General features: G+C 37.4%; 1 protein-coding gene across 1 annotated transcript; it reads right to left on the bottom strand.

Annotated features, from left to right (window-relative positions):
- Positions 1-305: 305 nt before the first annotated feature.
- LOC127423082 (glycine receptor subunit alpha-4-like) lies at positions 306-25,746 on the bottom strand. The gene is made up of 10 exons (XM_051667118.1): positions 25,584-25,746; positions 23,828-23,955; positions 20,376-20,443; positions 15,251-15,474; positions 14,196-14,278; positions 13,964-14,101; positions 11,725-11,939; positions 6,685-6,843; positions 2,961-3,065; positions 306-1,011 (listed from the first exon to the last, which is right to left on the bottom strand). Exons 1-10 carry the CDS (start codon positions 25,652-25,654, stop codon positions 730-732), a joined length of 1,473 nt encoding a protein of 490 aa, XP_051523078.1. The 5' UTR covers positions 25,655-25,746; the 3' UTR covers positions 306-729.
- Between the last annotated feature and the right edge of the window lie 1,278 nt (positions 25,747-27,024).

Genomic DNA, 27,024 nt, shown 5'->3' on the forward strand with positions numbered 1-27,024 from the left:
CTCATTGTTCCAAACCTGGATGACTGACTAAATTCCATAGAACACATAAGGAGATGTTAGGCAAAGTGATAGTCTCAGTCATCATTCTCTTAACTTGTATAGAAAAAAGATGCAATAAAAGTGAATGGTGGATGTTCTGCCTACGTGTAGGGTTTGGAACAGCATTTGGGTGAGTAAATGATGACAGAATTTACATTTTTGGGTGAACTACCTCTAAGATCTGTTCAACATCCTCAAAAATCAACCATAGGGCAGAACATTTGGTTTATATTATTTATTTCTTTGTAACCACACAGACAGGAACACAAGTGATCAGTGCTAAAGTAGAATGCTTAAAAAAATCCTAAACCAAATAGGAAAACAGTTAAAGTTTGCCTCTAGTAAACTTATGTTATTTTCCACACAGACTTTGACCTGCTGCTTTTATATTGTGCAGTACAGAGTGTGCTTGCATCTAAGGAGACCAAGGCCTGAGTGATTCAGTCATTCTACATATAAACTAAGGGTCCATTTGTAAATGTACTGTATGTGGTCTTAGACACATGCATATATGCTCACTCATGCAGAGAGAGAGAATGTGTATTGCACCTTTGCCTTTTTCTAAGACAAGTTTCATTTTCAATGTCCTTGACACAGAGGCAGGAAAACTCTGATCTCATCCTCACACTGGATGTAAAATGGCTCACATAATGGTCAAAAGGTAGTAATTAGGGTCACTGAATCTCAAGGTTACAGGGCAGGGTAAATGTCCTCATGTCTAAGCACTTTGTACGTAAACCAGTAGAACACGTTGAAAAAGAGAAAACTGAGAGGAAAGACAGCTCGTGAGATGGTGTCGATCCGTTTTGCTCGTTCCACAAAGCGCCGGCGGATATCAAACAGGGCATGGCCAGGGGGAAGGCCCGCAAACATTGCGGCAGCCTCAGAGAGAGGCCCATCCCCAGAAAGGCAGGTGTCCATCCCATAACCCAAGAAGAACAAGTCCCGATTCTCTGAGGCTAACTGCTCTTCCTGGGGGAAAAAACATAGCAGAACTGTCCTATACCACAAGTGTGATTATACAACAGTTAGTCTGGTCCTCTATAACTGGATAAGCAACATTCCAAGAGTGCTGATTTTTGCATCACTCCACTTATCTGTGTTTGTAGTATTTAAGACTGGCTGTCAATCTGTGCATTGCTAAGCGACATGCAATGGTTGATCCTGCTTTGACTTCCTTTGGAACTATTTTAGTTGGTGGAGTAAGAATAAAACTAGATAGGTTTGTCAAGAGAGAGAGATGGCTACTTTAAACAGATTAAAGGCCTTGTACACCTGTTTGTTTAATTTGGAATTTTTTAACAGATGGAGTTTGAACGGTCTTGGCCCATTTGAACATTCAATGCAAGTCTACAAGATTTTGAGGATTTTTGATCACCCACTATGGGAAAACATAAGTCCGTTCAGTTAGAAAAAAGACTGCATACTAAGTCAGAACAGTCTGAAGGTCTGTGCAGAGTTTGGAGGATGAAGTTAAAAAGCTGTAGGAGGTATTATGCATTCGGTCTCAGATATTTGGCTCACTGATCGCTTCCACCTGAGAGAGCCCCTCCCTGGTTTGGTATTGAACAGGAAGTTCTTGCCCCTATTTTGCCATTGCAAAGCCTTTCTATTAAATTAACCTAATTCGTCTTCACTGTATTACAGCTTGTACAGCAAAAAAAAAAAAAATTTTGCTTCACAACTCGCTTTTGGCACCTTTCCATGGACATCTCACCCAGAAAATGGAGCTCACACATGCCCATAAGCCCAACAACACTTAACGCTTTGGCCACTGGGGGTAGTGTTTAAAATTGCGGCAGTAATTATTTAGCAGAGATTGGCCACTTCTGTTAAAATGAATGGGAGAAATTGGATTTCATTGTAATATCAGTCTGACATGGATGTGTTCCGCAATTCACAACGGCAGCCTGTTTTCATGTCTCCAGTGTTATCACTCACATTGGTATTTGTTTCTAGATGATAATGTGATGTTAATCTTCTTAACCTTGTAAAAAATTCCCAAAAAGCTCCATAGTGCCGATACTTAGAGAGTTGCGATTACCATTTTTTGCAGTGCTTCACACCACAAAGTTTAAGGAGCGGGTGGATGGCATGAAGCTATGGAAACAGGTTAGTAACATTGATAAATTAAACTATTTTGAGATGTTATGACAGCCAAAAACTGCACAAGTTTAGCCTGAACTCATATGCTGTATACTCCAACTAACACTTAAAATGGATGTTCTTCATCTGGAATGCTTGTATTGGTAGTTTTTACATTGCTTCTTATTGAGACCAGAACTATAAAACAGTCCAGTGTCAATCATAATCATTGTGGCAGTGCTCAGTGGTTGGTCACAACTGTGGATAGTGTAGAACAGTACTGTATGTTGGCTTTTTTAATACAACATAATAACTGGTCAAATTTTTTTCTAAAAAGTTTATATAAACTTCTTATTAATAGAACTGTTGTATAAAAATATCAATATCATATTCAATATTTTACTGTTGTACTGCATATCCACACAGTTACAATTACCTGTGGCAGGTTAACACAGCTTTGCCTGCTATTCAATACAACAGTACTCTTGCTTGTGTGATATTGTTTAAATGTGTGTGTGTGTGTGGGCGGGTTTGGGTGGTTTATGAGGACATTTAGGTTACAAACTGGTAATTACAAAGTTATTATGCTATAAATGTGGTTTATGAGGACATTTCTAGTGTCCCCATAATTCAAATCGCTTAAAAAAACTAAACAATGTTTTTTTGAAAATGTAAAAATGCAGAATGTTTTTTGTGAGGGTTAGGTTTAGGGGTAGGGTTAGGGTTAGGGGATATAATCTATAGTTCTACAGTATAAAAATCTTTATGTCTATGGAGAGTCCTCATAAGTATAGCTGCACCAACATGTGTGTGTGTGTGTGTGTGTGTGTGTATACCCGTGCACAGGCGCTGCATTGGCGTTGTGCATTTTTGGATGGTGTGCTCCCCATGACGTTGTTGCTTTTGTTTTTCGTCTCCGCTCCTCCAGTCTGACCAGAGGCCTGTACAGAACAGACACATTAAAATGGCATCATCATTTATTCAAACAATAAAAAAATTATTTTTCCTTGCACTCCTCAACAGAATGGTCCCTCTGTAACCATGCATACTAACTTAATCTGAAACCAGGTCACAGTGTACTTTATTAAAAATCTCCAGTGAGCATGCAAATTTTTACTGTAATATCTGTAATCTGACTAGACATAACTAAGCCAGCAGCTAAGCAAGTCATGTTCTTCCAGCAGCATATTCCACTGAACTATTTAGTGTTTAACAACACATTTACCTCTAAGATTAATTTTTCTACGTCAACTGGGGCTAGTTGTAATACTTTTAACTCCCTTTAATATATCTTAGGGTACGTTTATTTTTAAAAGTCAGTTTCTGTATAAGCACATACCTTATGGCTTGGCTTCAAAATAGTGGGCTAAAATAAAAATTACAACTTTTCCTGACCTGACATTTATAAAAAGATCAAAAGAAAAAGAACAATACCCCTGTCCTGAGAATACACTTTGAGAACATTTTGGTTATAATCTACCTTCATTGCATAGTTGACCCTTGCATGTATGTATGTATGCATGCCAGGGTTGTTTTAATGTGTTCCCTTGTTTAGTAAGAGTTATTACACAAAACACAGTTTTGTAATTGGACTTTTAGCTCTAAACCTTATAGTTATTGAAATATTGTCCTTGCAACAACTTCCACATTTGATAATGAGCCCCGGTCTCCCCGGTCTCTCTTTTTTTTAATTTTTTTTTTTTTTATTAATACATTTTGTAAGCTTCAGCTGTTTTTCAGCTTTGTCTTTCTTTCTTTATTTCATTTTTTTTGTACCAGCCTACTTACTCTTTCTTCAGTTTTCCCTTTTGTTTTCCAGGTTACTTATTCTTGGTGATATCCTTAATATACTGTATATCTGAGTGTGTGTGATATCCTGTAGCGGTTTTAACCACCATGCAAACCACGCAATTGTGTGGGGCCTCGGACGTTTGGGGACCCCTGGCCCAAGTTGGAAAGCTCTGCAAAAATCGTTTGAGGGGTGTCGAGACACTTGTGTTCTGTTTCATTCGTTGCGCTGACTGTTTTTAGCGCAGGTGTCACAAAGATTTAACGTTCTGAACAAGTTCAGGTTGCAAAGAGGTGAATGTTACAATTTTTAACATTATTCCAGATTATTCTGCACCAAGCAAAGTTTCAGCGCTTGATAAAGGGCAATGTTTTTGTTGTTGTTTTTTTGTTTTTTTTATGCTCTAGTGTGCTGAGGGGCCGCCGTGGCTTGTATGTTTACTGTAACAATACTGTAATGAATGTTGCCTACGATGCTTAGCCTACATAAAATACAGCCTTTTGCAACATGATGAACAATCCACTGCAGAATATATTAGAATATAAGCTCCTGGTGAAAGTAAATAAGACAGAACTATATTACTATTGTATACAACAAATCCTCAAAAGTAATAATAATAATACTCTATCATATTATAATGACAATCTGGACTACAATAAATAATTGTTGGGTTATAATTTTAATATATACTGTAACAACTGAATGATTTTTTTTCAGTATGGGATCTGGTCAGTTAGGTGTTTCGCATGTTTGTGTTGAATCACATTGTGTACAGGTCATTGCACAGGGTGAGTTAGTGCACATAAGATCAGACAACCAACTGTGCTGTGCCGTCTAGGACCAAACAGCCCATGTGCAGCAGAGTGTGTGTGTTTCTGTTTTTACTGTCTGTGGCTAACAACTCATGCACATAGGATTGTGTGTAATTTTATATAAACAACAGCCTGAGTGCAGAAGTGTGTATGCATGTTTGCATGTTACAAGCCTAACGGCAACCCTAAGGCAAGTGAGTGGGCACAGCGCCGCCAACTCACCCACTGGGTCATCGGGGTTTGAAAGGTTACTTTTGAAATGTATTCCACTACAGATTACAGAATACATGCTGTAAAATGTCATTTGTAACATATTTTGTTAGATTACTCAAGGTCAGTAACGTTTTCTAAATACTTTGGATTACTTCTTCAGCACTGGTAGATTTTTTCACTTGTTTTGACTATAGAAACTCTGAACTACATTCTCTGAAAAACCAAAATATCTTATACAATGTTGTTTCTAAAACAAGATACATCAAATTGATCTTGTTTTAAGGATTTTTAGATATTTTTACAGGAAAACAATACAAAAATTATTATCAAGAATACGATTCTTGCCCTAATATCAAAGAAATTATGATCCAACATGAATTTTCTTGATAAAAAAATATGATCGTGGTAACATGTGCATGTAAAATGGCTAGAAATAGCATTTTAGCTTAGCGTAAAGTTGACAGTTTACACAAGGTTTATTTCTATTTCTTCTGTTCCAAACTTACTTCAAACTTACTACTCTGTCTGCTCGTATGAATGTAACACATCATAAGAAAGTGTTTCACCGCTGTTCAAATGCACTTTGGTTTGCATCATTTATCTGTATACATTTTTCCATCTGAAAGGACTTAATATTAAATGAAACAAATGACAATAAAATGCAAAGTAATCTCTTCAGTAATCCAAATACTTTTTGAATGTAACTGTTTTCTAAATACCAATGATTTAAATGGTAACTATAGTGGAATACAGTTACTTATATTTTATATTTTAAATATGTAATCCCGTTACATGTATTCCGTTACTCCCCAACCCTGTGGGTCATACACACACATACTGCTCTTCTGCATATGCAGCCTGCCCTTGTGGGCAATGGTGGGAAAATGGAGGAGGAATAGAAAAGGACAGGATGGTGTAATATTTGCTGTGCTCTTTATGGCAGAACAGTGTCCGCTGTGCCCAAGAGCTCTGTGCAGGTTTAGAATGCCATGGCTCTTCACAATTAACTGGTTAAGAGCAGAGTAACATGGAAAGGAACATTTTAAAATATCTAATCTAGGCAGACTAATACTCCTGAGAAAAGGAGTCTGGGAATAGCCGTCTATTCCTATCAGACAGACTTGTTAGATTATCTTGGCAATTAATTTAGTGTTGAATTCAGCCATGAAGCCTGTCAAGAGCATATCTTGTCATATTCATATAGATATTATATTTTGCATTAATAAAATGTTTTGCATCATGATATTATTTTCTTAACAAGTAAACAATTAACAAATTAATTTATAGGAAATAACAATAAAATATTCAAAATGTAGTATTCATTTTATATGGTAGTTGTATTTGTTGTGCTGCCTTTAATTTAGCGATTATGCCAATGTATCAATTAACCTGAACATTTAGAATTAAGCTTTAAGCTTTAATGAGCTTAAATGAGACATTTACAAGATATAAAATTGTGCAGCTGCTTTCTTTTACTTTTGCAGTTTTTCTCCATTCATTTTGCCACACAATTGTATGGAATGAATATTATTATTCTGTCATTCCAGAACAATATTTATGGCATCACGATATACCATCTTTAATGGCATCACTGACCTTCCCTTGTCTCTGCTTTGGAGGGAACCAGAAAGCTATTCTCATGAAAGATCAAAGAAAGGCAGTGGGTGTACAGTATCTTTAGGGCATTGAATGCATATTGTGTGAATGTGTGTATATGACACTGGAAAATTTCTGACTGCCACTCACAGCTCTACAGCGTTGTTCCTCCCGCAGTTTTCTCCTGAGTCTGAAGAATTCTTTGTGTTGCCGAGAGACAAAATTAACAGCTGCATACTCCAGCAAAGCAGCAAAGACAAATAGCAAGCACACTGCCATCCAGATGTCAATGGCCTTCACATAGGACACCTGTACACATATACACACAGAGCTGTCCATATGAATACACTGTTTATTAAAGGAATGTTCCTGGTTCAATACAAGATAAGTTCTATCAAAAGTATCTGTGACTTAATGTTGATTACCACAGAAACTAATTTAGACAATTTGTAAAAGCAAAGGAAAAACGTGTGTACAGTAATGCACATACAATGAATGTCTAAGTGGCAAGGCATTGCACCAGAATAAATGTTAAAATATACACTGTTTAAAAAGTATAGCCACAAGAATTAAACATAATACAAGTTAGCATGAGACTAGTGTGATAAAACTACCCATAACCATCCAGTATCTACAAAGAACTGTTTACAAAAGCTGGCCCCAGCCACAAGAACCATGCCAGAAACACATAACCAGAAGTTCACCTGCCTAAAACAGTAGCCCTCTTATAAAGACAATTTAGAGAGCTTCACAGACAGTGGCAGGTTTATGATTTCTGAGGCCTCAAGCAACCAACCAACCCAGGGCCCCATTTTTAAAAACAAATTGCTAAAAAAAAATGACAAAATGTATTTTAAATTATAAATTTTAATTCTTCCTATCAGCCGTTGTAACCATGTACATTCAAAATGTTTAATGAAATAAAAATCTAGTTAAAGATAATTAATGCATGTTTTCCAGTTTTTCCACAATACAGTGATAAAAAAGCAATATTTACCTACATATATGTTTACAAAAACACTTGTGTGTGTGTGTGTGTGTGTGTGTGTGTGTGTGTGTGTGCGTGCGTGGGCATGTTTATGTGGTTTACGAGGACAATTGTTTAGGTTACAAACTGGTAATTACTAGGGTATTATGCTATAAATGTGGTTTATGAGGACATTTCTAGTGTTCCCATAATTTAAATTGCTTATAAAACATACTAAACAATGTACAATTGAAAATGTAAAAATGCAAAAAGGTTTCTGTAAGGGTTAGGTTTAGGGTTAGGGTTAGGGTTAGGGGACAGAATCTATAGTTTGTAAAGTATAAAAAATCATTATGTCTATGGAAAGTCCTCATAATTATAGGTAGACCAATATGTGTGTGTGTGTGTGTGTGTGTGTGTGTGTGTGAGTGTGTGTGTGTGTGTGTGTGAACAGGGTGTGCAAAACCTACTACTTCACCTAGTAACATTTTGAAATTCAGTTGTTACAGTATATATTAAAATTATAACCCAACAATTATTTATTGTAGTCCAGATTGTCATTATATTATGATAGAGTATTATTATTATTACTTTTGAGGATTTGTTGTATACAATAGTAATATAGTTCTGTCTTATTTACTTTCACCAGGAGCTTATATTCTAATATATTCTGCAGTGGATTGTTCATCATGTTGCAAAAGGCTGTATTTTATGTAGGCTAAGCATCGTAGGCAACATTCATTACAGTATTGTTACAGTAAACATACAAGCCACGGCGGCCCCTCAGCACACTAGAGCATAAAAAAACCAAAAAAAAACAACAACAAAAACATTGCCCTTTATCAAGCGCTGAAACTTCGTTTGGTGCAGAATAATCTGAAATAATGTTAAAAATTGTAACATTCACCTCTTTGCAACCTGAACTTGTTCAGAACGTTAAATCTTTGTGACACCTGCGCTAAAAACAGTCTATAGATGCAGCGCAATGAATGAAACAGAACGCAGGTGTCTCGACGTGTGTTTTTGAGACCTGAAGTTATTTTTAACTTGACACAGTGTCTAAAAATGTGCCAGTCTTGCGTGAGACACTGAAGAAACAGCGAGACGTGGTGCAGTAGTCAAGGACGTTCATCCAGCACGTGAACGGCCCCTCATATGTTTGCGCGTATCTGTGTGAGTGAGTGCGCATGGGCGAAACAAGTTCGGAAGGCCTGTATATATTTTTCATAAATTACAATCCCGATCCCAAAGTCCTACTGGCCCGAACCCGGCGGCTTCGTGAACCGCTCTGAGACCGCAGACAACAGCGTATTTGCGTGTATACCCAGAACAACACGTCACCCCCACCCCACACCACTTGGGCCTGGGGTCCCCCGATGTCCGGGCCCCAAGCAATTGTGTGGTTTGCGTGGTAGTTAAAACCGCTACTGTTCACAGATCAAATGACACAGTTATTTGTATGGAAGAGATAATAGAATTGCTTTAACAAAAAACAAGCTTCAACATATCTGCTTTTAAACCTTGCAGGATGCCTTGCCCCATAGATTTCCATTGTATGCATATCACTGTAAAGTTTAACATTGTGCGAACCCGCGTCCTTCTGCACGGACATTGTGTTTTGTCTTTGCTATATGCTATGCATAATATAATTTAATTTAATTGAAACCAACTGATCTCAGTTCAGGACACTCTGGGTTGTCAGTAAAGGGTTTAACTTTTGACGTACCGTGTAATGTGACAAAACAACATGGCGCCGATCTTTGTGGAGTTTGTCTTTGGGAGAAACACCAACAAAACTACATCTGGTAAGAAACCGCATTAAGTTTTTACATTGAAACCTGTTGAAGTCAAAAGCTTAGAGTCTCTAGTTTCATCTGATATGCTTTGTTAAAAATTTGAGCGATTTATCATGAAACGGCACACTGTTAAACACAATGACCACATATGTGGACTAAGGGACTCTGTTTCCCTTAGAAATCCTTTATTGTGCATTATCACTTTGAGAATCAATGGGTTCGTCCAAAAGCTGAAAGATTTTTCTTTCAGAGGATTTATATAGAGTTAGGATGAAAACGTACAGTGCATTTTGAACTGTTCTAAGACCAGTGCAGACAGACAGCAAACTTGAGGTTAAGTCATTCACTAAATAGGGAGCAAGGGAGCATCCTATAGCTTTCCTATGAAGCCAAGTGCATTCAATCCAAACTTCCAATCAGAATTTCAGTTTCAGGCTGCAGATGATGTTTGAACCACTCAAAATGGTTGGCAGGCATGGGACAATGGGACAAAGTTGAATTTCTATAGCTTGGTTTAATTTAAAATTTCACAACTTAGTTTCACAACATTTTTTCCCATCTTTATTAGGTGCTATTAGTTACAAATCATAAAGGGAAATGGAAAATAGCGGTGGCCGTGAAGTGCAAAACAAAACAACAAATCTAAAAACACAACAGCAAATCCAAAGACAAAATAACAATTTAGAAACACATTAACAAATCATAAAACACAATGGCAAATCCGAAAACAAAAGCGCAAATCAGAAAACACAACACCAAATCCAGAAACAAAACAAGTTAGAAAACACAACAGCGATTCAGTCGAAATGGAAAGGGTAGGTACCATAGCTTCTCACCTGACTGGCTGTGTGGAGAATACCTTGTCCTTTCCTCAGGACTGGTTCTTTGCCCACTTTCGTGATTATTTCAAAATTAATTCCAAATGCTCAGTTACTGAAAATTGTGAGTGGTTTGTCACCCAGCAAAACAGTAATGGGACACTTTATAACACAGAGAGCAAAAACAGTGAGTGGGAAAAGTTTTAGGTATGATGTTCATCTATTGTGTGTAAGGGACCGTCTAAAAATTCCACAAACTACGCTAAAACATCGGTGTCCAAGCGTTCATTCAACTGACCTGCATATTCTAACATAAAAAACACTGTTATTAAAAAAACATTTTCTCATTCTAAAGGTTGCATAAGACCGCTGACGTGATGGCTAACTTTCTACATTTGAAGCCAGCATGTTCAATTATTTAAGAAAAAAAAAATGCTGAAATGTTACCAGGATATTATATTCATATTGTAAAGGTTGTAGAAGGCTGCTATTAGATATGCTGACTTACTCTAGGGGAGATTTTCCCAGGATGTGGAATTATAATTATACAGTATTCAATAAATTTTTTAAATAATAATAATTATAATTATAAAAAAACAAAAAACAAAAAAAACAAAAAACAATGTAAGTTAGTCATTCACACCACTGGCAGCTTGCTACAACTTTTGTAATGTAAAAATTAAATCTTGATGAATTTTAGTGTTTTTTTTTTTTTTTCTAAAATAATTGAATACTGAATTCATATAATTACATACTTGGAAAATCTATCAACTGGCAGCAACTGGAACCTTTATAATTTTGAGTTTTAATTTTTTTTTTTTTAAACAGTGTTTTTTAAGTTACAGCTTGCAGACTGAATGAACCAATGTTTTAGTGCAGGTTGTGAACTTTAAGACAGTCCCATACACACTAGATGAACCATGAGACCATAGATGAACATCTTACCTAAAACTAACTTTTCCCGCTCGCTGTTTTTACTCTCTGTGCTATAAAGATTTCTGTTACTGTTTTCCCGAGAGAGAAAACACTGCAAATGATTTAGATTTTCAGTCAGTGACCTTTTGGCATGGATTTTGATATAATCAGTGAATCAGTCCTGAAGAAAGGTCTAGGTCACATTCACACAGCCAGTCAGGTGAGAAGCTATGGTACCTACCCTTTCTGTTTCGACTGAATTGTTGTTGTGTTTTCTGCCTTGCCGCTGTGTTTTCTGAATTGCTGTTGTGTTTTCTGATTTGTTGATGTGTTTCTGAATTATTATGTTGTCTTTGGATTTGCAGTTGTGTTTTTCAGACTTGCAGTTGTGATTTGTTGTTTTGTTTTGCACTTCACGACCACGGTAGAAAATGCACACAGCAGTCATGCTCGGGTCTCAGGAGGTTAAACACAATTTGTGTTTGTTTGTACAAACTGAGGGACGAGTCAAAATTATTTTCTGTGGTAAGTGGGTCAGCTTAACTTTACTAAACCCTTTAATAGGCACATTTCACAAGTAAAGAACACAGGAAACATGTTAAAGGGACAAATCAATAGTTACTGACGATGGATGGATGGTTGGATGGATGGATGGATGGGTGGATGGGTGGGTGGATGGATTCTTCTCACCCACCTTAGGCAGTGATGCTCTAGATCCAGAGCTCTGAGTTGTCATGGTGAGAACTGTAGTGATGCCCAGCCCTACACGGGCAGGGGCAGCATCCATGTTGATCCAGAAGGAGACCCACGACAGGATAACTGTTAGAAGGCTAGGGATGTACATCTGGATCAGGTAGTAACCCATCTGCCTCTCCAGATGAAATTTCACTTCTATACAGGTGAACTTACCTGGGTAAAACACACTCATGACGTTAGCAAAAATAAACAAATACAACACAGTTTCATTAGTGATGCTCATACTCAGTTGAGTGTTCTTTAAAACCCTAAAGGCCCCGATATACTTCAAACGAAATCGAAGAACGAACGGTGTGACGTCATTTAGAACTAAATCTGTTAATAAAACAGTGTTTTTGTGATCGTTTCGGTGGTTTGTAACAGCTCGCCTGGGTGAACTTTTAGGAAAACTTCTAACTGACTGCTAAACACCTTACTGCCATTGGACAACGTCGTCGGTAGATGTGAACTGGAGCTCCACCTACCTTGACGCCGACAGTTCATTTTGTTTATGTTGATCAGTCAGTCAAAATGACTGACTGGCGTGTAGAGTTATTAGCGAGCTGGTGCAAATATACGATCTGTACGATCGTTCATGTAGAGACATTTTTCAAGACCATATAATGCGATTTATTGTTTTGTTTAATTAGTCTACAAAAGGAATCAAATCTAATCAATTACTCTCAAGTGCCCATTCACTCATGTGCCATCTGCAGTGAAAGCCATTTACACATCTATCCCAAAGTAAGCATATCATCATTCTTTTGTCTTAATTCTGCACCTAAACACTTTTGTACACTGATCTTTGCAATAGTATCAGTGTCATCATAAATTACTATAACAGAGTTTAACCAGGTTGCCCTGTGATGGACTGGCCACCGTCCAGGGTGTTTCCCTGCCTTCGGCCAAGACAGCTGGGATAGGCTCCAGCACTACTCTCGACCCTATATAGGACTAGCAGCTATAGAAGATGGACGGATGGATGGATGGAGTTTAACCGGTGCACATTATGGCTGTGTATAGCATCTTAGAGCATTAGCAGCATGAATTCAAAATTTAAACAAGCCAAATGAAACATTTTCTACTGCATACAGTATATATTACAAAGAACGAATAAGAATTTCTCCAGAAGAATATCGAGGCCTAACCCTTACTATTGTATCCCCACCGTTTGTGCTAGACACATATATGATATCTTAAAATATGCAGCTTGTTGATAAGAGGTGTACTATAACTTTTATAAGTATTCGAACATCCAAATTTCATCTGGCAGATGATCAAATGGGTGAAAAAACCCCATAGACTTACTTGAAGGAGGGACCCGAGCCATATCTAGTGACCAGAATATGATGGAATTGGGGATGGGCTTGGTGACTTAGGCCAGTAAGCAACCACCTAGCAATACCCTAGCAACCATCCAGAACACCCTAGGAACCGCATAGCAATGTGCTAACAACCAGTGTTGGGTAAGTTACTTAAAAATTGTAATCCACTACAAATTACTATTTATTTCCCTTAAATTATAATCAGATTACTTTACTAATTACTTCACTGAAAAATATATCACATTACTAATTACTTTACTTTTAAGTTACTCTCTGAAACATAATGTATATATTTCTTTATATATATATATAAGTCATACACTCAGCACCTCACATTTCTCCATCACAATGACTCGGGGCCATAATTAATGTTTTCTACATAAATAATATTTTAGAAATAAGCATAACCCTATAATGTACTTAAAAGTAATTACATTTAAATTGAAATTAGGTAACTGTAATCTGATTAAAGAATTTAAAATGTAATGCATTCCATTACTTTTTTATTAAAAAGTAATTAGATTACAGTAACTAATCCCTTTGTAATTAGATTACAAACAACACTGCTAACAACGATTAGGGATACCTTAGGAACTGCAGAGCAACACCCTGGCAACCACCCAGAACACCCTAGCATCCTATGGTGGTGGTGAGTTTTCCTGTGGTAAGCACCCTTCATATTTTCTTTAGAAAATATAAAAATCCATTTCACAATGTTGTTCCTCGTAACAGCCATTGTCAGGCCACTTATGAAATGTTTCACGCAAAAACGTAATAAAAACTTAGTAGTGGATCTGCAACAGCGCTGTGTTGTACTTAGTACACACTTAGTATATAGTGCACTGAGTGCCATCCGGATATTTAGTGCTGTACCAGTGTTGTAGTGTTTTGTACAGTATCCCAAATCTTTCTCCTCCTTCAGGACAAACTGGGGCAGCATAAGGTCATCGGCCACTTGCACTGGGGCTTCATCCAACCACTGAAATATCAGGTCATTCATAGTGTAGCCAACTAGAGAGAGAAAGGAGAGAGAGAGAATAATGGGCATATATAAAATAAATTAAAATATAAAATTTAAAAAAATAAAAAATATGTAAAATCTTACAGCTTTCTAACTGCATAGTGCAGGTCTGGATGTCCATTGGAAAATTTTTCAGATCCATAGGACAAGACAGAATCAGAGTGAGTCTGTGAGTGTGTGTGAGAGAGAGAGAGAGAGAGAGAGAGAGAGAGAGAGAGAGAGAGAGAGCTCTTACATTTTCTCATTAAAGGGATAGTACACCCCAATATAAAAATGTCACCATTTACTTAAACTTTTATAGCCATATTGCAAAACAAGAAGAATGTTCACGCTGCTCTTTTCCATACAGCAAAAGAATACAGCAGGGCTATTCAACTGGCGGCCCGCGGGCCAATTCTGGCCGGTTTGAAATTTTCAGTGGCCCGCCTGAGGTTGTCAGTTGTCTAAGGGGCTGTTCACACTGAACTTGCTTTGTGTCTGTTCATGCTGTTTTTCAATTGTTTTCCTATGTAAACTTGAGCTAGATGGACACTGTGCCACTTTTCAAGAGCACCATGTTTTTTAGACTCTTTCAGAGGTTGCACTACGAATTATCATCCGTCATGGACAACAGATAAGCATGAGTGTGGAGAAACAGAAAAGTTCTGTTAATTCATTTGGTAAAAAAAAACATTCGATTTGAAAAGTCAAAAATTTAAATCATTGCATATATAACAAACTTACATCTGGGTAACACTGGATGCAACTTCACCAACAATAACAAACTTCACTGTTGTTTTTTAATAACACAATATCTGATGGAAGCTTTATGTTAAAATATTCTTGGCCTGCATGCATCAAGATTTTTTTCCATCTGGCCCACTTGTCGATGAAGTTGAATAGCTCTGGCATACAGTAACCAGGGTTTGCTGAGCTCTAAAACAGTAGTACAAGGTATCCACACAAGCCATAAGCTACATGCCAAGAGAGAAACAGGCTGAAATTTAGTCCCTGGTCTTAATTTCATTGTATGGAGATAAAAAAAAAAAAAAGCTATGTGAACATCTCCTCTTGTGTTCCACAGAAGAACAAAAGTCATACAGTACATTTCTTTAATAGTTTGCAATGGCTTGAGAAACCTCCAGAGGGCAATATTGCACCTGATGCTGTACAGCACATTTCCATTCTGGAAAATCCTCAGCAGTTTGTTGTCTGTGGTGACCTCGTGGAAGTTGGCGCCTTTCTCATTGGCAAAGAACAGGTCTGGCTTCCAGATGGAGTCCAGCATGGATGGATCCAGATCCAAGGAATCATCTGGATACTCTTTATAAGCTAGCCGTGGGTCATTCCACTGCTGCCGTAGAAAAACGTTCAGACGATAATCCTAAGATTCACATGACATTCACAGTCATATACATCTCTGCTTGGTACACAAAGGGAAATGCTAGGCAGAATTTTAGGGAATTACAGCCTCAGTCATCATTTACTTTCACTGTATGGATAAAAGAATCAATGAAAGTGAATGGTGACTGACGTTAACATTTTGCCTAACATCTCCTTTAATGTTCCACGAAAAAAATCACATGGGTTTGGAACAACATGAGGTGGAGAAAATAAAAACAGAATTTTCATATTTGGGGAAACTATCTCTTTAAAATTGAAAAAAGTTAATTTTAAAATCTATAGTTAGATTAACATTGAGACTAAGATGACAGTCAAAACTGCTTATAGTATTTGCTAAATTGCATAATAACACATTTTCTGAAACTGAATCTAAAATCTTTGAGGAAAAAAACGCTTTAAGACTCCTATCACTCAATAATATTGAGTCAAATTCTCTTTCTCTCATCCAATTATAGCTTGATTCTTACATTCAGTCCTAGATTTGTTGTCTTAATCTCTTGCTTTCTCATCTGATTGTTTTAACTGATTGTTTTACTAATTGCTTTTTTTTCTTGTGTGTGAGAAACATGTGTGCTTCAGCCCCCCTAAAATTCATCTCAGCACCCCTAAAAATCTGTGACTTTGCAAACAGCACCCAAGTGTTTTAAAAAAGGGGCACTTGTTTGAAGCATGAGACTGCTTTGGTGGCATTTCCCAGGGCCGCCGATGAGAGGGGGCAACTGGACCTTTTGTCCCGGGCTCGGGCTTGAGGGGGGCCTGGACAGTAGCGATTTTAACCCCCATGCAAACCATGCAATTGCCCCCGTTAGGAAAGCACTGCAAAAACCACTTGAGTGACATGTTGTTCTGGGTACATGCGCGAATACGCTGTTGTTGTCAGTGCTCTCAGAGCGGTTCACATAAGAAGCAGCCGGGTTCGGGTCAGTTTTTCAAGTAGGACTTTGGACTCGGGTTTGTAATTTATGAAAAAATATATAGGCCATCCGAACTTGTTTTGCCCACATGCTCTCACTCAAAGATACGTGCAAATGGGGGGGCCTGGGTAGCTCAGCGAGTAAAGATGCTGACTACCATCCCTAGAGTAGCGAGCTGGAATCCAGGGTGTGCTGAGTGACTCCAGCCAGGTCTCCTAAGCAACCAAACTGGCCCGGTTGCTAGGGAGGGTAGAGTCACATGGGGTTACCTCCTTGTGGTTGCTATAATGTGGTTCGCTCTCGGTGGGGCACGTGGTGAGTTGTGCATGGATCTCCGCAGCATCCACGTACAACTCACCACGTGCCCCACCGAGAGCCTCCACACGCACCATGTCTCCGCGGTAACGTGCTCAACAAGCCATGTGATAAGATGCATGTGTTGATGGTCTCAGACGTGGAGGCAACTGAGATTCATCCTCCGCCACCCGGATTGAGGCGAGTCACTACACCACCACAAGGACTTTGAGCGCATTGGGAATTGGACATTCCAAATCGGGGAGAAAAAGGGGAGAAAATCCCCCAAAAAGAAACAACAACAAAAAAACAGATACGTGCAAATGGAGGAGTTAGGGGCCGTTCACAATGAACATGTTTTTGCGAGCGTCTGCTCTGTTTTTGTTTTCCTATGTAAAAGCGCTGGACAAATGTCCTTGACTGCTGCACCTTGTCTCGTTGTTTCTTCAGTGTCTCACGCAGGACCAGCACATTTTTAGACACTATGTTAAGTTAATAAGAACTTCAGGTTTCACAAATGCATATCGAGACACCTGCATTCTGTTTCATCCGTTGCGCTGCATCTTGATTGTTTTTATTGCAGGTGTCACAAATATTTAACGTTCTGTAGAAGTTCAGGTTGCAAAGAGGTGACCGTTACAATGTTTAACATTATTCCAGATTGTTCTGTACCAAGCAAAGTTTCAGTGCTTGATAAACGGCAATGTTATTTTTACTTCTGCTCTAGTGTACTGAGCGGCCGCCATGCCTTGTATGTTTACTGTTACAGTACCATTACGAATGTTGCCTACAATGCTTGAAAAAAATACAGCCTTTTGCAACATGATGAACAACACACTGCAGCATTAGAATATAAGCTCCGGGTGAAAGTAAAGGAAATAAGACAGGAATATACACTGCCTGGCCCCCCAAAAAAGTCGTCATTTGGATTTAAATAAGCTGATACTTAAGAGCCTATGATTGGATAATTATTGCAGTGATTAAAATGATTCAGCTGGCAACAATTCTTTTAAACCTAACTGATGCATTGTGTAGCTTCTCATTTCTTAAACAACCATGTTGGAAGACATATCCTGTGGTCGTGGAAAAGATGTTACTGTGTTTCAGAAGAGGCAAGTTATTGCCCTGCATCAAGCAAAGAAAACAACAAAGGAGATTGCTGAAATCACTGGAATTGAGTTAAGAACTGTCCAACGCATTATTAAAACCTGGAAGCATAATGGTGAACCGTCAAATTCGCAGAAGATTTGTGGTAGGAAAAAAATCTTGAATGATCATGATCAGAGATCACTAAAGCGCTTGGTGAAGTCAAATCATAAAAAATCGACAGAAGAACTCACGGCTATGTTTAATAGTGAAAGTAAGAGCATTTCAACATGCACAATGTGACGAGAATGTACAGAATTGGGACTAAACAGCTGTGTGGCCAGAAGAAAGCCACTTGTTAGTACGGCTAATCAGAAAAAAACGACTTCAATTTGATAGGGAGCATAAAGATTGGACTGTGGAGCAATGGAAAAAGGTCATGTGGTCTGATGAGTCTAGATTTACCCTATACCAAAGCGATGGGTGCGTCAGGGTAAGAAGAGAGGCGCATGAAGCAATGCACCTGTCATGCATAGTGCCCACTGTACAAGCCTCTGGAGGCAGTGTTATGATCTGGGGTTGCTTCAGTTGGTCAGGTCAAGGCTCAGCAACGTTATGCTGAAATAAAATGAAGTCAGCTGACTACATGAATGTACTGAATGGATACATCAATGGATTTTTTTCTTCCCTGATGGCACAGGCATATTCCAGGACAACAATGCCAAGATTCATCAGGCTCGAATTGTGAAAGAGTGGTTCAGGAAGTGTTTTGTAAAAATGTATGTAGTTAAATATATAAAAAATTGAAACAAGTACATTCAAAATGTTTAATGAAATAAAAATCTAGTTAAAGACAATTAATGCATGCTTTCCAATTTTTCCACAATACAGTGATAATATATATATATATATATTATCACTGTATTGTGGAAAAACTGGAAAGCATGCATTAATTATCTTTAACTAGATTTTTATTTCATTAAACATTTTGAATGTACTGTTTCAATTTTATGTAATTTTTTAAGCAAATGTTTTTTAAATGGGGCCCCAGGTTAGTCAGCAGACAATGAACTGGAGGGGGACCCGCAGAACATTTTGTATCGGGCCCAAAAATTCCAAACTGCAGCCCAGTCGTTTCCTATATGTAAAGACTGACTAAAGCATGAGCCAATAGCATTGGAGTGCAGGCTTTAAAGGAGCATATCATTGGTTTGATCCTCTGAATGAATATGCCCCATTTCCTCATTCGCTTCGTGAACGAGCGAGGATCAGCAACAGCGTCTCTTTTGACTGATAGAAGGAGCGGAGGAGTGATGTCAGTCATTTAGTTCGGTAATCTCATTTAAAACTTGTAATTACTTTTAGGCTAATAATGTTGTCTTTTGTTGTGTGCCTTGATGGTCATGCACAGCAGATCACAAAATGATATGCTTTGTTGTCATTTGTGGGGGAAATACTTATGATGCTTATACATTCTGCTGAAGTCTCTTAGCAAACAGGCAGGTTTTAATAAGGTATAATTAGACTTTTTCGGACATGAAGGAGTTGCTTTGTCATTGTTTTAATGACAGACTCAAAACACATAAAATTGGTTGCACACCAAAAAAAAAATAATAGGTCTACTAGGTTTTTGTGGTATTTGATATAACTTTAATCAATAGAAAATGCTAAATTATTTCTTTTCTATAATAAACTATTAAATGGAAAATAAAAAAATCTTTACTTGAATGGTTCTTAAAATGGTCTCAGTTATTTTTTTAATAACTTTATGAGTGTGTTTATTGTAGAAAATGATTTTTTTTAAATTAATATTAGCTGATTATCTTAAATGATGTAAACACAATAAAAAACATTTTTTTTTAAAACACACAATCTATGCTAAAGAGGGAAATACATTAAATGTGCATATCTAATAATGTTATTGAAATCCTAGAATCACCCCTAAGAAAGCTGTCCTGTGGTACATTTAAGACCAAGCATATTTCTGATGAGCTCTTTTGTGTAGGCATCCTTTCCATGAACATGTGTCCTTTCTGTGCATATGTGCTTGTATGTGTGTGTGTGTGTATTTTCACACTGCTGCAGTGTTTTTATAATTCAAGGCGGGGCTAATTAGAAAACTCTGAACAAGTTTGATGGCTCCTCTGTTGCCTCTGTGTGATTTTAATGGTCATTAATCTAATATGTACTGACAGGTGCTCCTAAGGAGCTGTGTCTATTTGTTTATGTGTATTTGAATGTGTGTGTGTGTGTGTGTGGGTGGGTTTGGGTGGTATACGAGGAGATTTTTTTAGGTTACAAACTGGTAATTACAAGGTTATTATGCTATAAATGTGATTTATGAGGACATTTATAGTGTCCCCATTTATTCAAATCACTTAAAAAAACATACTAAACAATGTTTTTTTGAAAATGTAAAAATGCAGAAAGTTTTTTTTTGTGAGGGTTAGGTTTAGGGGTAGGGGTAGGGTTAGGGGATAGAATCTATAGTTTGTACAGTAAAAAAATCATTATGTCAATGGAGAGTCCTCATAAGTATAGCCGCACCAACATGTGTGTGTGTGTGTGTGCGTGTGTGTGTGTGTACCATGGTAGTCTCTGTGATGGAGCCGAAGCTGTTGATGAATATGTTGCAGGTGACATTTACAGGAGGACCTGAAAGAAGAATATCATAAAAACATCTAAATTTCTCTTTCTCTGACACACACACACACACTCACACACACACTCACACACACACACACACACACACACACACACTCTCTCTCTCACACACGCACACACACACTGCATGCATGGATGCACAATTCTAGCAGCCCACTAACCCAGAAAGACTTTCACACAGAAAACAAACACACACACACACACACACTCTGTCACAAATTATCAGAGGACAAACAGAATCAAAAAGCCAAATGTGACTCATGCACTTAGGGACCAAAAGGAACAATACTGAAAAATTTACATTTTTGACCACCAATTTTACATATTAGATTAGATAAACAATTGAAGCAGAATTGACCTGCTATGGCAGCTGTAGTTTCTATAATAATAATAATAATAATAATTAACACAAGTGTGTGTCAATGAGGGGGGAAAAAAAAATACTTAGTGTCCCAGACATCTGTGAAATGCCTCATTTACTTTACTTACAAATAAATGAGTGCTACAGCTGGCTATGTTTATTAATCGTATATGTTTAATTAGCACTCAGTTGCTGTGTAATGTCTGCAGTAAATATTTGATTGTGGTGCTTTATTTATTTATTTAACGTTCATGACATTACAGATATTTATAGCCGATCAGAGGGGACATCCACTCACATGCACTGACAGCCACATCTTTGAGATGTAGAACAGATATAAAATATACACGAGCTCAGAGACGCCCACAGAGAAAGAGCAAGAGACAGATCATGAGAGAGAGAGAGAGAGAGTGAGTTCAGGAGAAAGCAGAATGAAAAAGGAAAGAGAGGAAGAAAAAAAAAGCTAACATTTTTAAAAAAGTTATCAAAAATTTTCATCAACAAAATTGGAGGAAAAATAATGTTTTATATATATATCTTTCAATATATATATATATATATATATATATATATATATATATATATATATATATATGTATTAAACCATCAAAGAAAAAAACAAAAACAATAGTCCATACATCTTCCATACAGTCTTCTGAACTCATACGATTGCTTTGTGTGGAACAGATCGAAATTTAAATGTATTCACTTCACTCATTATTCACTAATTATTCAATTATTCACATCATTCACTGATAATATTCCCCTCCAGTGAACAGTTAACTCGAGAAATGCTGCGACTACATCACAGGAGTGAGATACACTCAAGAACCGGATCAGTTCGATTCATGAATGAATCATTCATTCCAATTTGTGAACTGGACCAAAAGAACAATTTGTTCACATACTAACTTGCAATCATTAGTGAATATATTATCAGTGAATAATGACATAACATCTGTTTCTTAAACAAAGATATTGTATGCCTTCAAAAGACTTGAAACATATAGACTACTTTTATGGTTTTTGTTCTTTTTTTTTTTTTCAGACATGGTCATGAACTGTCATTGTAAGAGCAAATCTGCATGAAAATTCTTCAAAATTCAAAATGTTTTGTTCCACAGAAAAAAATAATAGAATATTGGTTTGGAAAAACATGAGGGTGAGTAAATACTGACAGAATTTTTAAACATGAAAAAAAAAAAAGGTGAAAGAGAGTGAATGATTCAGGTCTATAGGTTAACACGCACTCGAGCAGACAGCAAGGAAAAGGAAATGGCCCAGTCGCCGACTGAGGAACTGCCCCTCACAGATCCTCACAGAGGCTGTTGTGACATTTTCTACGGAGGGAACTCTACTGAGAGCTGACAGCCGTATCCTGCATGTTTCTGAAATCATCCTCATCACCGTTTGGGGCTGAAATTCTGTCTTACATTCTGTCATCTTCTGCTCTGAACGCCTGTAGTTTTCTTTTGTTGAATGGTGACTACATGGTAAAAAATAAACCAGAGAACCCATGGGGGGTTCATATAGTTTAATGAGATGTTATGTTGCTCTGTGTTTTTGGCCACAGCACTTTTTCCTCATGTGAGAGAATGTAAATATATTCTTTGCTGAGGACATCACATTTTTGCAGAGTTCCTGCCAAAACAATCTATGCACAAGAGATTAAGCTGCAACAGCAGTTTTTACTTCTGTTCTGTGTTGCATTATATGATGTTTGAGAATAACCAAAATATCACAAGAAAGTAACAGAAAGCAGTGAGAATAAGAGGAGAGGATAATGAGAAGTAGCAAGAGTGAAGCAGTAGTAGACGAATGCAATGTGTCTGTCCTAAAGCAGGATTCAGCAGAAGGGAATTCCAGGCTAACAGAGCTTTATTATTGTCATAACAAACAGATTTCTCTATTTTATTTTTTTTTAACTACAGTGGTAAAACAGTCCATTTGCTAATTTCATTTGTGAATTTTTACTTTGGAAAATTGTTAGTATAGGATAGTATAAAATGGTAAAGGGATAGTTAATCCAAAAATGAAAATACTGTTCTGCTCACCCAAACCCATATGATTCAAATGACTTTGGTGACATCAAATGTCATTGGTTCTCATGGGTATGGTGACTAATCTCAACACACCAGGTCTGAATATTTGCAAAAGTCATTTGAGAGCTATGGCAGAGGGGAGCATTTTCTACTTAATTACTTAAAGCTGAGATGTGTATTTTTTTCTATGCTACTTGTAATAATGTGTAAACAATTCGCAAAGTGTAAACACTGTGGAACTATCGAAATATTGCTCTGTTTGTTTGAGCATCCTGACCAGTTTGACAGCAACAAACAATGGAGAGAGTTTGGACTGGAACAATATGTTTGACTAACAAATGGAGGACAGGGGAGTGTTCTGAAAACTAATTTTAAAAACAATCATATGTTGGTCTGACAAAGCCAACATAATGTTATCCTACAGAACAGTACCAAAATGTCTCCTTAAGCTTTCAAGCTACATCCACCAAACTCAGTCCAGACATGCAGAATTCTAACTGATCTTACTTTTCCCGCAGATAACTTTAAAAGTGGCTAAAAATCCTATAGACTTCTACTGATGGAATGTCCTGTCTGACCGTCTGTCTGTGTCATTATTTTTAACTTTTAGACAAGGCTTTATCAAGCCAACATCAAAGTTTGTCTTGAAAAACTTTACAAATCTAGTTTTAATTTTAAATTCCGTTTTGGTGACATTAGTGATGCAGAAATTAATTTTTTTTATCTCTTTCCCGCACAAAGCTGCCATATGGCTTCAGAACACTTGAAATGTAGCACAAAAGTTGTATATGGAATATTTTTATGTTCCTTTGTTATGGTCACTATCTGATTTCATTGTATGGAAAAGAGCAGCTTGGATATTTTGCTGAACATCCTCTTTTGTGTTCTATGGAAGAATGTCATACAGATTGCAAATGACACGGGGGTGATTCCTTGAAGTTGCACTAAAGCAGTTTGGAATGAAATGCATACCTTTAAAGTTGGGTCTGATCCGAGCGTCATATCCAGATGTTTTCCCCATTAGTTTATCCAGGAAATCGGATGGTGACATGGGCTTCGCCCTACTGCTGGGCGATTTTAGCTCCTTACTAAACACACACCTGAGAGAGACAGATAATACACTTCAGACACCACTGATCTACACCCATCCACCCAAAATATTATTACATTTGTTAATCGTTTGTGTATATATTTATGTGCACGTGGGGTCTGTTCTCCATTAACTTTCATCTATTGTTTCTTTTTTGACTAAATGTTCACCAGTCCCAAAGCTTTTATAATCATTTGTATCAACAATGTTTAAGAATTGATTGAATGCTTTGGTAATAATGTATTTCAATTAAAAATAAAAAAGTTGGATAATCTGGTCAATAAGGAAACTTGCTTGGGATAGTTCACCCAAAAATGACAATTTTATCATCAATTATTCACCCTCATGTTGTTTCAAACTAGTATGACTTTCTTTCTTCTGTGAAACCCAAAATTAGATGTAAGGAAGAAAGCTAGGGACTGATAGTCTCAGTCCCAATTCACTTTCTTTATATAGGAAAGAGCAGCGTCAACATTCTTCGGTGAATAAATGATAACAGAATTTTCATTTTTGTGTGAACCAACTCTTTAAAACATTATAAATCTGGCCAAATCCCACCTTTGCCTTTCACCAGCACCCCCTTCCCCTGGACAATGTCCCTGTCTAACTCTCGGATTTGCTCCAGTAAAACAGAGAGAGTTGTGACATCTCTACTGGCCTGGGTCTAACTGGTCGTTGCAGGTGTTAATATTTCATCAAATGTGAGTTAAGTAAAAGTGGATATAAGAAAAAAGACAGAACGCTCTTCTCTCTTACACATTTGTCCACACACCGTAACTCCAGCACTTTGAATATTATTCCATATTTAAATACATTTTCTGGTCCAGTTCCTTTTCAATTTTCCTGTCTGTTTGTGAGCAGAACTGTCAAATTCGATTTGTGAAATCTAAACTCTGCTGTACGCAACACATAGGGAATGAAAATAAGAAACACAATGATTGCATCCTCAGGTGAGTCTTCGCACCCTTAATGTCATTCTGGAGATCTGAGCTGTTCTTGGTAGGTCAGTAAAAGTTAAATCTAATTATGTGAATTTCATTTGAACTTGAATAAATCTACAGTTACGGTGACGGTGAAAATGACTTCAGACAGAGCTGTCTCTCTGTGTCAGCCTCACACTTCACAGACCCAGATACAAAAGGCTAACAAACACACACACAAACATTAGAACATTCCTTGGGATTAAAATAAACCTTTCACCCATGAAAGCTACTGAACTGCTAGACACACAAACACTGTAAGGATGTCATACACACATTTGTTTTTCTATCATGGTGGGGACTTTTTGACTTCTGTTGTTTTAATACTGAGTTTAACCATCACACAAACCTTTTTGCATTTTTTAATTTTCATCAACACATAGTTTAGTATGTTTATACATTTTTTCTCATGGGGACCATTGGCTGGCATTTGGTCCCCACACTTACCAAAACAAGACCCACACATACAGCAATAGTACAGTATATGGATATTTACACATTAGTGAAGAACAGGTCATTATAGCTATTTTACACACCACTGAACACAAAAAACAATACAAAACCATATTTTGTCCTTAATCAGTAGCATCTACAATTGTTTTAATGAAGCACATGGTAATACCAGTAGGAAATGATAGCACCCTTGTGAAAAACTCACCTCATGACACCTTCAAACATCCACCAAACCATTAACAACTTCAGCAGTATCCTCCACAACAGTGAAAACATCCTTTCACTCTTCAGCTGCTCTCTTCTCCTCTCTGGTGTCCTGTGGCGAGTTCTCAATAAGCAGATGTGTTTTGGAGGGGCAGGGCGCCCATTCCGATGAACTCTGATCTCTCCTCCACTGCCATCTGACTGAGCACTGCATCCCTAGACCGGCAGACTAAGAGATGTCTGTGTGTGGGTAGGGGATCTTTTAGATCTGTGTTTCTCTCTCTCTCTCACTGGCCACATGCTAGCCTGAGGTGCAGTTATGCCTTGGAGAGTTGAGAAGGCAACAGGGCATAAGATGCGTTTAAAGACTTTTATCAGTTGTTTGCACTCTGCATTACTGACAAGTAACATGGGCGTTATTTCTTTTTCAATATTAAGATTTATTTTGTGTTCAGCCAAAGAAAGACATACGGGTTTGGAACAACATGAGGGTGAGTAAATTATGACAGAATTTTCATATTTGGATGAACTGTACCTTTTAATGATCCTGTGGTATGACAAATTAACTTGTACAAATGTACCATGTAGTCTCTCTATTAATATGAGGTCATAAAATCTGCATTTATAATAATAAAAGTAATAGTTTTAGATCTATAGCATGTCATGCTGCAAGATACTGCAGTAACTACTTGACATTTCATGTCAACTATTCTAATGATCCTAGAACATGGCAAAAATCGGCATGTTAATATGGTCATTTTTGCAGCACACTTTTTTATTTATTTTTTTATTTTTAATTTTTAAAGTGAAACAGATGCTCTCCGACAACATGGGCTAGTGTGACATACTCTTTCACCAAATTTTTGGGAAGCTGAGAATGTGAGTTCTTGGGTAAATAAGATGAGAAAGACATGAAGTAAAAAAAAGAACACAGTGCGGACGTTAGAGAGGGTGAATGAAGAAAGAGAAAGAAAACAGAGTTGTGTGTGCGTTTAGTCACAGTGGATAAGTAGGCCAGTGTTAATTTTAATGTATCTTCACTCCAGAGTGAAACAAACTAAAGAACAACAGACCCAGTTTCTCTGTGAAATAACACACGCTTAATGGTCACGTCTACATTCCGTGTTAAAACAGTCTTGACCTCAGGAGGAATCAGAGCACATGCCTAAACTACAGAGACACTTGTGCTCTCAGCTAAAGAAACATGCATAACACACATCACTGATTTCTGTACTCGACACATCACATAACATAGTTAGCAACCAATGAAGCACAACAATTTAGCTGAACCACCATCAACCACACATGCTACAGCTTGGTCTAGTAGTCTCAATAGAGATTGAAATACTGAAACTCCATCTTGGTTGACTCCATCTTGCAGAGGAGCAGAAGTTTGTGTGTGTGTTTCTGTTAATATGCTTTAAGCAGCAGCAGTATGCAAT

This window comes from Myxocyprinus asiaticus, chromosome 3 (genome assembly GCF_019703515.2).
Source record: "Myxocyprinus asiaticus isolate MX2 ecotype Aquarium Trade chromosome 3, UBuf_Myxa_2, whole genome shotgun sequence".
NCBI classification, from domain to species: Eukaryota; Metazoa; Chordata; class Actinopteri; order Cypriniformes; family Catostomidae; genus Myxocyprinus; species Myxocyprinus asiaticus.

Coding starts and splice junctions, on each gene's coding strand:
- LOC127423082 (XM_051667118.1), bottom strand. CDS start 25,654: ATGTTTTCACTGTTGTGGAGGATACTGCTGAAGTTGTTAATGGTTTGG. Junction 6,844..11,724: donor CTAGAGCATCACTGCCTAAG/GTGGGTGAGAAG, acceptor ATATGTGTACAG/GTGTCCTATGTGAAGGCCAT. Junction 1,012..2,960: donor AATGCAGCGCCTGTGCACGG/GTATACACACAC, acceptor TTTTTCCCCCAG/GAAGAGCAGTTAGCCTCAGA.